At 28.2% G+C, this 15,383-nt stretch overlaps 1 protein-coding gene across 1 annotated transcript; it reads left to right on the forward strand.

Annotated features, from left to right (window-relative positions):
• Window positions 1-5,248: 5,248 nt before the first annotated feature.
• LOC103861286 (F-box protein At1g69090-like) lies at window positions 5,249-14,324 on the forward strand. The gene has a single exon (XM_033288163.1). The coding sequence runs from the start codon at window positions 11,641-11,643 to the stop codon at window positions 12,739-12,741; it is 1,101 nt and encodes a 366-aa protein (XP_033144054.1). The 5' UTR covers window positions 5,249-11,640; the 3' UTR covers window positions 12,742-14,324.
• Window positions 14,325-15,383: the final 1,059 nt, after the last annotated feature.

A 15,383-nucleotide genomic window follows, 5' to 3' on the forward strand; every position in this document is an offset into this window, starting at 1 on the left:
AAAAAATGAAAGCTTTCCAAAAATAGTAGGTTGTTAAAATATTATTTAAAAAATAAAACTTTCTTTTGAAACTTTGAGAGAATACTCATCTATCAACAAAAGTTCTAGTTATCTTAATTTCTAAGTCATAATCCCAAATATACAGTAGTTCTCTATCTAAATAAAAACTTTCCAAAAATAGCAACTTTGGTAAAAATTATTGACAAAATGCAACCTATTGATGAAAAATCCTGAAAAACTACTCATCTATTAACAACAATTCATGTTATCCTAAATTCAAAGTCACAACCCCAAATCTACAATAGTACTCTATAGAAATCAAAACTTGCCAAAAATAGTTGTTTTTGTAAAAATTATTGAAAAATGTAACCTATTGATGAAAATATTGAAAGAATACTCATCTATCAAAACAAATTCTTGTTATCATAATTTCAAAGTCACAATCCCAAATCTGCAACAGTTCTATAAAAATGAAAACTTTCCAAAAATAGCTGTTTTTGTAAAAATTATTTTGAAAATGCAAATTATGGAAGAAAAATCTTAAACAATACTTATATATCAACAAAAATTCTTGTTATCTTAATTTCTAAGTGAAAATCCCGAATCTACAAAATTTCTCTATGTATTTCAAAATTAAAAAGTTTTTAAAATTAATTTAAAAAATACAACCTATTGATGAAAAATTCTGAAAGAATACTCATCTATTAACAAAAATTCTTGTTATACTAATTTCTAAGTCACAATCCTAAATCTATAATAGTTTTCTATAAAAATGAAAACTTTCTAAAAATAGTTGTTTTTGTAAAAATTATTGAAAAATGTAACCTACTCATGAAATATTCTGAAAGATACTCATCTATCAAAACAAATTTTTATTATCATTATTTTTAAGTCACAATCCCAAATCTAAAACAGTTCTCTATAAAAATGAAAAATTTACAAAAATAGCAGCTTTTGTAAAAATTATTTAAAAAATGCAATCTATTGAAGAAAAAAATCTGAAAGAATAGTTATATATCAAGAAAAATTCTTGTTATCCTAATTTCTAAGTGACAATCTCAAATCTACAATATCTCTCTATTTAAATGAAAAAATTCCAAAAATATTAGGTTTATTAAAAATTATTTTAAAAATGCAAACGGTTGATTCAAAATTCTAAACAAATACTCATCTATAAACAAAAAATCTTGTTATCCTTATTTCTAAGTCACAATCTCAATTCTACAATAGTTCTCTATAATAAATGAAAACTTTCCAAAAATAGCAGGCTCTTATAAAATTATTTTAAAAATGCAACCTATTGATGAAATTTTCTAAGAGAATAATCATTTATCAACAAAAATTCTATTTATCCAAATTTATAAGTCACAATCCCAAATCTACAATAGTTCTCTATTGAAATAAAAACTTTCAAAAAGTGGCAGCTCTCTGAAAAAATACTCATCTATCAACGAAAATTTTTGTTATCCTAATTTCAAAGTCACAACCCCAAATCTACAACAGTACTCTATAGAAATGAAAATTTCCAAAAATAGTAGTTTTTGTAAAAATTATTGAAAAATGTAACCTATTGATGAAAATTCAAGAGAGAATACTCATTTATCTAAACAAATTCTTGTTATCCTTATTTCTAAGTCACAATCTCAAATCTACAACAGTTCTCTATAAAAATGAAAATTTTCCAAAAATAGCAGTTTTTGTAAAAATTATTTTAAAAATGCAATCTAAGAAAAATCTGAAAGAATACTTATATATCAACAAAATTCTTGTTATCCGAATTTATAAATGACAATCCCAAATCTACAATAGGTCTCAATTTAAATGAAAACTTTCCAAAAATATGAGGTTTATTAAAAGTTATTTAAAAAATGCCACTTATTGATGAAAAATTCTGAAAGAATACTCATCTATAAAAAAAAGTTCTTGTTATCCTTACTTCTACAATAGTTCTCTATAGAAATAAAAAACTTTCCAAAAAAATCAGCTTTCGTAAAAATTAGTTTAAAAATACCACCTATTGATGAAAAATTCTGAAAGAATATTCATCAATAAAAAAAATTAATAGAATCTTTATTTCTTCAATAGTTCTCTATAGAAATAAAAAAACTTTCCAAAAAGAGTAGCTTTTTAAAAAATTATTGAAAAAATACAACATATTGATGAAAAATTCTGAAAAAAATACTCATTTATCAACGAAAATTCTTGTTATCCTAATTTCAAAGTCAGAATCCCAAATCTACAACAGTACTTTATAGATCTGAAAACTTTCCCAAAATAGCAGTTTTTGTAATTTTTTTTGAAAAATATAACCTATTGATGAAAAATTCTGAAAGAATACTCATCTATCAAAATAAATTGTTTTTTTTGTCACAGATATCAAAATAAATTGTTGTTATTCTTATTTATAAGTCACAATCCAAATCTACAACAGTTCTCCATAAAAATGAAAACTTTCCGAAAATAGCAGCTTTTGTAAAATTTATTTTAAAAATGCAATCTAAGAAAAAGTCTAAAAGAATACTTATATATCAACAAAAATTATTGTTATCCTAATTTATAAATGACAATCCCTAATCTACAATAGCTCTCTATTTAAATGAAAACTTTCCAAAAATATGAGGTTTATTAAATATTATTTAAAAAATGCCACCTATTGATGAAAAATTCTGAAAGAATACTCAGCTATATAAAAAAATTCTTGTTATCCTTATTTCTACAATAGTTCTGTATAGGAATTAAAAAAAACTTTCGAAAAATAGCAGCTTTTTTAAAAATTATTGAAAAAATACAACCTATTGATGAAAAATTCTGAAAAAATTACTCATCTATCAACGAAAATTCTTGTTATCCTAATTTCAAAGTCACAATCTTAAATCTACAACAGTACTCTATAGAAATGAAAACTTCCCAAAATAGCTGTTTTTGTGAAAATTATTGAAAAATGTAACCTATGGATGAAAAATTCTGAAAGAATACTCATCTATCAAAATAAATTGTTGTTATTCTTATTTTTAAGTCACAATCCCAAATCTACAACATTTCTCTATAAGAATGAAAACTTTTCAAAAATAGCAGCTTTTGTAAAAATTATTTTAAAAATGCAATCTAAGAAAAATTCTAAAAGAATACTTATATATTAAAAAAAAATTCTTGTTATCCTAATTTATAAATGACAATCCCAAATCTACAATAGCTCTCTATTTAAATGAAAACTTTCCAAAAATATGAGGTTTATTAAATATTATTTAAAAAATACAACTTATTGACGAAAAATTCAGAAAGAATACTCATCTATAAAAAAAATTATTGTTATCCTTATTTCTACAATATTTTTCTATAGAAAAAAAAAACTTTCCAAAAAAAGCAACTTTCGTAAAAATTATTGAAAAGATACAACCTATTGATGAAAACTTCTGAAAAATATTCATCTATCAACGAAAATTCTTGTTATCCTAATTTCAAAGTCACAACCCAAAATCTACAATATTACTCTATACAAATAAAAATTTCCAAAAATACCAGTTTTTGTAAAAATTATTGAAAAATGTAACCTATTGATGAAAATTCTAAAAGATTACTCATCTATCAAAACAAATTATTGTCATCCTTATTTAAAAGTTACAATCTCAAATCTTCAACAGTTCTCTATAAAAATGAAAACTTTCCAAAAATAGCAGCTTTTGTAAAAATAATTTTAAAAATGCGAACATTGAATATGAAAGCCACGTTACAAAAAAAAAATGTCTAAAGGAATTGATTTAGTAACATACAAGATAAAGCTCTTATGCACATTTAAGTCATGCCACAAACTAGTTTTTGTTCTATATTATCCGCTTGTAGCTTGGAATTTAGATAATCAAGAAGGTTGGGATAAAAAATGATGATCAAGAAAATATGACCAATTATTATTAATGCTTAAATTCAAAAACAAAACAACGAAGAGAAACCCCTGTAGTTAGGGATCAATCATTCCTGAAACTTGGTAAGAACCAACGAGCTCTAGAGAATGAAACTCAGGAACCCCTGTAGCATCTGAGGATCTAGATTCCTAATTTCTAAGTCACAATTTCAAATCTACAATAGTTCTCTATAGAAATAAAAAAATTCTAAAAATAACAGCTTTCGTAAAAATTATTGAGAAAATGCAACCTATTAATGAAAAATTCTGAAAAAATATCCATCTATCTATAAAAATTCTTGTTATCCTAATTTCAAAGTCACAACCCAAAATCTACAATAGTACTCTATAACAATGAAAACTTTCCAAAAATAGCAGTTCTTAATTTCAAAGTCACAATCCAAAATCTACAATAGTACTCTATAAAAATGAAAACTTTCCAAAAATAACAGTTAATATTACCAATTAATATTAATGCTTAAATTCAAAAACAAAACAACGAAGAGAAACCCCTGTAGTTAGGGATCAATCATTCCTGAAACTTGGTAAGAACCAACGAGCTCTAGAGAATGAAACACAGGAACCCTTGTAGCATCTGAGGATCTAGATAATTTTGAAGTCACAATCTCAAATCTACAATAGTTCTCTATAGAAATAAAAAATTTCCAAAAATAACAGCTTTCGTAAAAATTATTGAGTAAATGCAACCTATTAGTGAAAAATTATGAAACAAATATTCATCTATCAACAAAAATTCTTGTTATCTTAATTTCAAAGTCACAACCCAAAACCTACAATAGTACTCTATACAAATGAACATTTTCCAAAAATAACAATTTTTGCAAACAAATATTGAAAAATGTAACTAATTGATGGAAAATTATGAAAGAATATTCATCTATCAAAAAAAATTCTTGTTATCCTTATTTCTAAGTCACAATCCCAAATCTACAACAGTTATCTATAAAAATGAAAATTTTCCAAAAAAAAAAGAACTTTTGTAAAAATTATTTTAAAAATGCAATCTGTGGAAGAAAAAAAAATCTGAAAGAATACTTAAATATCAACAAAAATTCTTGTTATCCTAATTTTTAAGTGAGAATTCCAAATCTACAATAGTTCTCATTTTAATTGAAAACTTTTCAAAAATATGAGGTTTATTAAAAATTATTTTAAAAATACAACCTATTGATGAAGTTTTTTGAAAGAATACTCATCTATCAACGAAAATTCTTGTTATCTTAATTTCAAAGTCACAACCCCAAATCTACAACAGTACTCTATAAAAATGAAAATTTCCAAAAAGAGCAGTTTTTATAAAAATTATTGAAAAGTGTAACCTAGTGATAAAAAATTCAGAAAAAAATACTCATTTAGCTAAACAAATTCTTGTTATCCTTATTTCTGAGTCACAATCCCAAATCTACAACAGTTCTCTATAAAAATGAAAAATTTCCAAAATAGCAGCTTTTGTAAAAATTATTTTAAAAATGCAATCTAAGAAAAAATCTGAAAGAATACTTATATATCAACAAAAAATCTTGTTATCATAATTTCTAAATGACAATCCCAAATTTACAATAGGTCTCTATTGAAATGAAAACTTTCCAAAAGTATGAGGTTTATTAAAAATTATTTAAAAAATGCAACCTATTGATTAAAATTTCTGAAAGAACACTCATCTATAAAATAAAAAATCTTGTTATCCTTATTTCTACAATAGTTCTCTATAGAAATAAAAAACTTTCCAAAAAGAGAAGCTTTCTTAAAAATTATTGAAAAAATACAACTTTTTGATGAAAAATTCTGAAAAAATATTCATCTATCAACGAAAATTCTTGTTATCCTAATGTCAAAGTCACAATCCCAAATCAACAACATTACTCTATAGAAATGAAAACTTTCCAAACAGAGCAGTTTTGTAAAAATTATTGAAAAATGTAACATATTGATGAAAAATTCTGAAAGAATACTCATCTACCAAAACAAATTTTTGTTATTCTTATTTCTAAGTCACAATCCCAAATCTAGAACAGTTTTCTATAAAAATGAAAACTTTCCAAAATAGCAGCTTTTGTAAAAGTTATTTTAAAAATGCAATCTAAAAAAACAAAATCTGAAAGAATACTTATATATCAACAAAAAATCTTGTTATCCTAATTTCTAAATGACAATCCCAAATCTACAATAGATCTCTATTGAAATGAAAACTTTCCAAAAGTATGAGGTTTATTAAAAATTATTTTAAAAATGCCACATATTAATGAAAAATTCTGAAAGAATACTCATCTAAAAAAAAAAATTCTTGTTATCCTTATTTCTACAATAGTTCTTTATAGAAATAAAAAACTTTCCAAAAATAGCAGTTTTTTAAAAAATTATTGAAAAAATACAACATATTGATGAAAAATTCTGAAAAATACTCATCTATCAACGAAAATTCTTGTGATCCTAATTTCAAAGTCACAATCCCAAATCTATAACAGTACTCTATAGAAATGAAAATTTTCAAAAAATAGCAGTTTTGTTAAAAATTATTGAAAATGTAACCTATTGATGAAATTTTCTAAGAGAATGCTCATCTATCACCAAAAATTCTATTTATCCTAATTTATAAGTCACAATCCTAAATCTACAATAGTTCTCTATTTAAATAAAAACTTTCAAAAAATGGCAGCTTTCGTAAAAGTTATTGAAAAAATACAACCTATTGATGAAAAATTCTGCAAAATACTCATCTATCAACAAAAATTCTTGTTATCCTAATTCCAAAGTCACAACCCCAAATATATTATGATTAGTTGTTTTAAATCCTATGTGTTTTAAATCATATTATTGAATATTTTCAATCGCATATAACCTAAACTTTAAAAATCACGTGTCTTAAATTTATATAGTTTTTCATATTATGATTAGTTGTTTTAAATCCTATGTGTTTTAAATCATATTATTGAATATTTTCAATAGCATATAACCTATACTTTAAAAATCATGTGTCTTAAATTTATATAGTTCTTATTGTTAAAATATCTTGCATTTTAAAGTTAATTATTATATTTGTAAGATATTTTATGTAACTTTCAAAAATATATTATATTTTAAGTTAAATTATATATAATTCTTTGAATTTTATAATTTTACCGTATTTAAATTGATTTTTATTCTATTACAAAATAAACCGTTTTGGAAATTCTGACATATTTAAAAATAGCAAATTAAAGATCTGATGTGTTAAAACACGACTGGAGGTTTTAAATCCTATGTGGACGCCCTCAATGGTTTAGATTAACTTTTATATAGTGTAGATTATATTACTAACTAGGAAATTAATTAATATGTTATTTATAAAAATATTGAAAACTTTGAGTAAGATTTTGTTAGATTATATCTCTAACAGATTTTGTTATAATTAAAAATAAATAAATTTAAATTTATAGTTGGTTTATTATTATTAATGGGAGGTAAATAATCAAATATGTTATATTAGCATAGATGAGTGAATGTAGATTGAATCATAATAGTCTTTGGTTTAGGGTATGGTAACATATGTTGTAGTATTTTTAGGGTTAGATTTTAAAATCTCATCTTAAAAAAAAACAATTTGACCTATATGTGATGACTATCTAATAACTTGATTTAAATACTTTCTAAATATCTTAAAAGTTTAAGAATGTGTTTTTTTGCTTAGTTATTTGATTACAGGGTCTGGAAGACTCACATAGACTTCTTAAGAAGTCTTCTGGCATATTCCACCTAAATTTTAGTAGAATTTAGGTTTCCCGCCTAAATTTAGAAAAAAATAGGTTTTCTGTCTAAATCGAAGTCTTCCAGAAGTCTTCCCGAATTCTTCTAGGGAAAGTCTTCTCATGTCTTAGATCTTAAAAATAATTAATAAATTTAATAAAAAAATATTTTGAAAGAGAAAAATAGAAATCATGATTAATAAACATTTAATAACGATGGAAATTTAGTTTTACTAAATTTAAATTACTTTTAACATAGATAAGTGAATGTAGGATCTAGAAAACTTCCAAGAAGTCATCTCTTAGAAGACTTCCCAAGAAGTCATCTCTTAGAAGACTTTCCAATAAGTCTTCTCTTAGAAGACTTCCTAAGAAGTCTTCTATATCAAAAATATTTAACCTAATTGAAATTTTTGTTTCCATATATAAAAAAAATTTACACATTCTCTTTCTTCCTCTCAAATGGCTGCAACAAAAATATAATATTTCTCACTCTAAAACTCTTCAACCTCTCTCTAATCTTTTTGAACATCAAAACACCAAATTTAAATCCATTTCTCATTTTTTTCTTATGTCTTCTCACAAATTTATCTTCTTTTTGCAGGTTTTTCATTACATGGTTCTCATGTTTCACTCATTCAAAGGTAACTCTATAAATGTTAGATATGTATTATTGTGTGATTTATATATTATATTCTTAAAAGCTATAGATTCAACATATTGTGACAGTTTTGTTTATTATTTAAGCATTAAAATTATTGAAGTTTTTATCTGTTTTGAAGCCATTTGAATGTTTTTGAAATTGTAGGTTTTCAGATCTCAGACTGACGTTGAAAGATTTCTCAGAAGTCTCTCGGAAGACTTCTAGACAAGTCTTCTAATGTATTTTATCCTAGAAGACTTCCCACGAAGTCTTCAGGAAGTCTTCTGCCCAAAGTGGTACAAATTTTGGATATGTATTTTTTGTGTTTTATATATTGGATTTTAAAAAGTTATAAATTCAACCTAATGTGACAGTTTTTTGTTTATTATTAAGCATAAATTTTTTTTTTGAAGTTTTCTCTGATTTGAAGCTATTTGAATGCTTTTGAATATGTAAAACTTTCAGATCTAAATCAGACTTTGGAGAACTTCTTAAAAGACTCTTGGAAGACTCTCGGACGACTTCTTGGGAAGTCTTCAATTGCATTTTATGCTAGAAGACGTCCCACAAAGTCTTCAGGAAGTCTTCCAAAGTTTCCTGCTCAAAGTTATACAAATTTTGGATATGTATTGTGTGTTTTATATATTAGATTCTAAAAAATTACAGATTCAACCTAATTTGATTGTTTTATTTATTATTTAAGTGAAAAAAAAATATTTTTGAAGATTTCTCTGTTTGAAGCCATTTGAATGCTTTTGAATATGCAGATTTTTCAGATATGAGTTAGACTTTGGAAGATTTCTCAGAAGACTCTTGGAAGACTCTCAAAAACTCTCGGAAGACTCTTGGCAGACTTCTTGAGAAGTCTTTTAATGTATTTTATGCTAGAAAACTTCCCACGAAGTTTTCGGGAAGTCTTCTGCCCAAAGTGGTACAGAGGAATGATTTCAAGTGGAGACCAAGCTTATCTATGTTGAGAAATAATATCTAGTTTCATGTGCAATAGTTTTGTCTATGGTCTGTTTTATGATTTGTATGTGCACTATTCAGTTGTGAATTCTCTTGTAAACTTAAGGAAATGTTAATCAAAAGAATTTTTTTAACCATTCTACCCACTCATAACAAAACACAACAACACAAAAACTTAGTCAAATTTACTAAACCTAAGAGAGAAGACTTCACAAAAAAAACTAAGTCAAATCGACAAAAGAAGAAACTTGAATTTTTAGTGAAAGTTGGAATTTTTTAAGTTTCATGTAAGTTAAAAATTATATCTTATAATCTAAAAAGACACATTAAACCACATGACTTGATATTCATGAAGTTACTTAACACTTTTGAAGTTAACACTTATGAGGAAGACTTACAGAAAACTTATCCGTTTAGCTAGAAACATTATTAAACATAAATGTTTGTAACTTCATAATTATCACCAATAAAGTTATGAATTCGACTCAGTAGTCCAAAAATTGACTAATAAACATGAATTAGCAAGAAAATATTAAAATTTCATTTTAATTTTGGATGTATGTGAAGCTTAATTAATTTTTACGTAGAAGTCTTCTATTAAGGTCATTTTTGTGATTGCAAATTTACGAAAGAAGACTTCTGAAGAAGTCTACTCTACATAAGACATCTTCGGAAGTCTTCCTTTGTAAATATTGGCTTACATTTGAAATTGAAATTTTTTTCGAAATTCTCAGAGAAGACTTCTTGTACTTTTGAAGTACTTCTTGTACTTTTGAATTTTTTTCAAAATTCTCAAAATTGAAATTGAAATAAAAGTCTTCTCGAATAAACATGTTACTTTTGAATTTGACCGAAATTGGTCAAAATTTTGACTTTTTGTAAAAGACTTCTAGGGAAGTCTACCTGGAGAATACTTCAAAAGAAGTCTTCCGGAAGTCTTCTCAATTTTGCAAGAAGTCTGCTGGGTTACTTTTGCAATTGACTATATTTTGACTTTTCGAGATTAGACTTCTTTAGAAGTCTTCTCGAGTTTAATTATGGGTTTTGGTCAAATCTTCGACTGCGAGAGAAGACTTCTCATTGATATTAAATGTTTTATTATTATTTTTCAATTGCAAAAGTTATCCACACAGACATCTTCCGTCATTGAGAAGACTTAGGGAAGACTTTCAAAAGACTTCTGTAGAAGTTTTCTCCAGGAAGACTTTTCTCCAGGAAGACTTCTTTAGAAGTCTTTTACAAAAAGTCAAATTTCTGACGAACTTCGGTCAAATTTAAAACTAACATGTTTATCCGAGAAGACTTCTAAGAAAGTCTTCTCTTAGAATTTCAAAATTTTTGTTTACAAAGGAACGCTAGAAGACTTATAGGGAAGTCATCTATTAAAAATACACAAAATGTCAATTGCAAAACTAACCTATGCATTGACCAGAAGACTTCTAAAGAAGTCTTCTCGATGAAATTAGAAGTCTTCTTCGTCAAACAGATCTGGAAAATAAAATGTGTTTCGCAATTTTATACCTTGAACTCGTGAGATGACTTGTGTGGTTTCTCCAATCACCCAGAACTTCACCACAACAACTACCTACTCGTATCACCAAGAATCGTGAGCTTATGAACCTTACATAATTTGTAATCAAAATCTTCAAATTTTTTTGATTAATTTTGTGAGAAAGTGTAAGATATGTGGTTTTAGTGGACAAGAAATGAGAAAGGATGAGTAAAAATTCAAAACTTTAGGGTATTAACACTCTCAATTTGGTAATTCATGGTGGTTGAGGTATTGATGGCAATGGCAAAGTTGTAGATATTTGGTGAAGATGAGGATGGTAAGGTAAACTATTATTTTCGAAAAAAAAAGAAAAAAAGGTAATTGCATTTTCGTGAATAACTAAAACGTCTAGGGTGAATAGGACAAAACAAAGTTAAAAAAAAAACATAGTTTATTTTTGTGTTTGACTTGAAATTTTGAGTCATTTTTGAAAGAAACATTTTTTTTAAATGAGATTTTTATTATTTGGAAAAATGAGTTGTATATGGTCCTAATGAGATATGCAAGTCTGCAACAAATCTATAATTCATTAATTTCGGATATTATATACTTTGTTTAGAATTTGATGAATTTTGGAAATAATGAAAATAATACATTTTTCTTCTAAAATTATGAACTTAAGATATGCATTAATCTAATGTACATGTGTGTATCCATGATTCTCTTTTCTAAAAAGTAACAAATATGATTTTATGTTTATAATTTTTTTTCTTAGTATATGTACATATGTCTTATGGACATGTATCAAACTAAGGTTTTCCAAAATCATTAGATAAACCTAAAAATCTAATATTTTCTCCCAAAATTGAAGGCTTCACCGTTAAGATTTTGTGAGATGGCTTCACTACCATTAGCCTTAGCCCAATCTCCTCCTCCTCTTCATTGTTGGTCCGAGCTTCCTCTAGATCTCATGCAACTGATCTTCGAGCGCCTTGGATTTACCGATTTCGAACGAGCTAAATCAGTTTGTTCATCTTGGCTATCTGGTTCTAGACAATCTAAGCCAAACAATAAGATCCCTTGGATGATTCTACTCCCCAAGAAAAAGAATTACTTTCTCTTGTTCAATCCTGAAGATAGAGAAGAAAAACTCTACAAAACTCAACATCTTGGCGACGACTTTGCACATAGTGTATGTTTTGCGACTTGTAGAAGCTGGCTTTTGATGGCGATTTTACCTGTAGAACGTCTTTACATTTTAAATCTTTTAACCCTCGAGAGGATCAATCTACCTATATCGTGTGGATCTTACAATACGATATTGTGGATAGACGAGAGAAGCAAAGATTACCTTGTTATAGGAGAAGATCTTGCTTATTTCAAGAAAGGTGATAACTCGTGGAAAAAAATCTCTGAACAGTTGTCAGGTTCCCTAAAAGGCATGGTATTCAAAGATCACAAGCTCTATGGTCTCACCAAAGAAGAACTCCGAATTTTCGACTTTTCTGGTGAGTTTCCTATGCAAGTTTCCAGAGTTAATGTAGGGGGTTGCGTAAAACTAAAAATAAAAAAAATAGGCGGGATGAGATCGCCTGAACCATGGAAATTCTATGAGCTTCGCAGGAGGAATAATGTGGTACTCACTTTAGGAGGAGATGTCTTAATTGTAAGGAGCAAAAGTCCTTGTATGTCCTATTCATGGAACTTTAGAATCTTCAAGATGGATTCATCAAATGGAAAGATTAAATGGAAGGAGATTTTTTCTTTGGGAGATGAGGCGATTATTTTAGATTTGGGTATTACAGTGCTTGCCAAGGACCAGGAAGGCATCACTAATAACTCCATTTACTTCACTGCTCATGAGATGGATTGGTTCGACAATGACATCTTTGTATTCAATCTCGATACAAACAAGGTTGAACAACTACCACAACTTGTTTCCTCTATTTCATTCTCTGAAGCTCATTGGTTCTTACCAAGTTTCAGGAATGGGTGATCCTATCTATAGGGGTTTTTCTTCGTTGTTGTTTATTGAATTTAAGCTTTAATAATAACTGGTAAAAAAATGGTATTTTTTGGGCCTTCAATTTCTTCTTGTGTTTTAACCAAGTTTGCCTATGAATAGAGATATGTGTACCATCTTCTTATTTGTTCCTAAAAATAGAGACTGGGTTTGCTACTATGTGAATATAAGATTTATTTGGATATATAAGAAATAATAAAATTGGATAGGATGCAAATATATGAAAATATAGTTAACATTCTTTAAATTGTCCCTACTAGGATAAATACTTAGTGATCCATTAATTTAGCCAAGTTAAAAAAAAAACTAGTCTTATTTAAGAAAAATTTACTCTCTATGACACTTTTTGTCTTATCAATTACACAAAAAGACACTTCTTGCTCGAGACATACTTGTTGGCTGTGCTTTGTCTATTTTGTCCCTCTTAACCAAACCCACTAGTTGATAGTTCTAGTTTTGTTTCACTTTCTAGCTTATATTCCTTTGGACCTCGTAAAATTAATCTCTCTTTCCTATTCTCTTCCATCTTTTCAAATATAATTTAATTTTTCATTTTCTTTTATCTCATGAACCCTAGTTCGCCAAAAAATCAATAGAAACAAAATTCCAAAAAAATTTCGCCTCGCTGCTATTTCCAAAAAGTGTATTGTATTCTCTCTCCAATATTATATTTACTTTCACTAATTCCCCAACTTTAATTTCACGAAACTCTCTTCTTCTTCTTTATTAACTGTAGAAAACACCATGAATCCATAGTCCTCTTGTTTGTTTTTCTTAATCCTTTTCCATTTTCATCTGCTTTTTATTATTGGCATTGTTTGTCCGACTTAGCACATATCCAGCTCGGGATCCGCCGTGGTGGCCGTTCGGCTGCCCAAATGTTGAGAAGCTTCGGACTCGTCATCTCTTCCATCCAATCCATCACAACCTCCACCCTGGTTTGCTTGATCTGAGATTGCTTGTGTCCTCTGGTTCATAAGATCTTCAGCGGGTTCGCTGTTCCAGTGGAGATCGCGCCGTTCTCCTGCGATTTCACGAGAAGGAAACTAGAAGAGCTTTTGGAATACAAGGTGAAGCTTAGGGTGAAGAATGGCGGAGATACAGTGGTTGTGATGGATAATGGAAATTTACATGGTGGGTCTGTATTTGGAGAGAGATCGGTATCATTTCAAGATCTGATTGGGATTAGGGCTTGAAAGATGGTGATTTGCGAGGGCTTGAAAGTCAGTGATTTGGAATTGGAAAATGGTTCTCTGAGATATGTTTGTGGAACTTATGGGCAGAACTCACGGCCATCCACATCCACATGCTCTCTGTTTATTTTGGTCCGCAACTCCGACTGTCTGTCCACAACACTTTTGTCTATATCCACACACATATATCTTCATCTTGTGTAAGCCATTTTCATCTAATTTATTTGTAACATCTTTAGTTTGTGTACAACATTTTAATTGTTGTATCTTCTTCCTTCAATTGCAACTAATGTTTTGTACATATCTGTACATACCCTACTGTCCACACGTATATGTCCGCAATTTAGCCGTTCACACGTTTTCCGTCCATGTCCACATATAAATTTTAAATGTGAAAATATATATATATATATATATGAAAATGGATGTTCAAATATAGACAAAAAAAGTTTATAATTTATTGTAACAATTAGTTTTGTAAATAAACTACCATAATAACTATTATAAAGGAACTAACTTTTGATTAAAGAAACAATAACTAAACTAGTTTCTAATATAACTAAATACAAGAACACTACGTGAGGCTATTTTCTTGTTTGGTCCCCACAACTAGGGATTATAAAGAGAATAAATGGTCCCACACTCACCAACTAGTTCCATATCTCACTTCGTCCGGTGAAGAGTAGTTTCGTTCAGATTTTTGCCAGAGCATGATGGAAAGTGCCCCTCCAGCAACATGTGTCTAAACATGTCAAAAAGGTGAAAAACGTGTCCTAAATAGTAACTCACTCCTTATTTAAAGGGTAACCAATAACCTTTACCTAAACATACGAGAGTTGTCTACGTCTCTAATGTCTAAGAGGTGAAAGTTAGCTCTTTATAAATTTTCTCTAATAGAAAGAAAGAAAACGAAAACTCTATTTTCTCCCATATTCCGCCTGATGGCCTCTCACGTTGTCTTTACTATGGAAGTCACTCGATCAGGACCAAAAAGAAATCTCCATTGCTGGTCTGAGCTTCCTCTAGACCTCATGTGGTTGGTTTTCGATCGTCTTGGATTTGCTGATTTCGAACGAGCTAGAACCGTTTGTCCCTCTTGGCATTCCGCTTCGAGAATATCTAAGCCAAACAATCAAATCCCTTGGTTGTTTCATCCCCAAGGACAAGAACTACGGTCTCTTGTTCAATCCTGAAGAAAAAGACAAGTTTTACGACACTCAAGATCTCGTCAACGACTTTGGAAAGAGTTCTTGTGTGGCGACATATAAAAGCTGGCTTTTGATGATAACTTATACTGAGGAGGTTTATCTATATAATCCCTATATTTTTGATCTTTTAACACGCGAGAGGATCAACCTACTGAGTTTTGAATCAGATTATGGGTTCATTTCTCCGGTGCTGTGGATAGACGAGAAAACAAAA

This window comes from Brassica rapa, chromosome A03 (assembly GCF_000309985.2).
Source record: "Brassica rapa cultivar Chiifu-401-42 chromosome A03, CAAS_Brap_v3.01, whole genome shotgun sequence".
NCBI lineage: Eukaryota > Viridiplantae > Streptophyta > Magnoliopsida > Brassicales > Brassicaceae > Brassica > Brassica rapa.

Bases quoted from the DNA above. Each gene is read 5' to 3' on its own strand.
- LOC103861286 (XM_033288163.1), top strand. From the start codon at position 11,641: ATGGCTTCACTACCATTAGCCTTAGCCCAATCTCCTCCTCCTCTTCAT.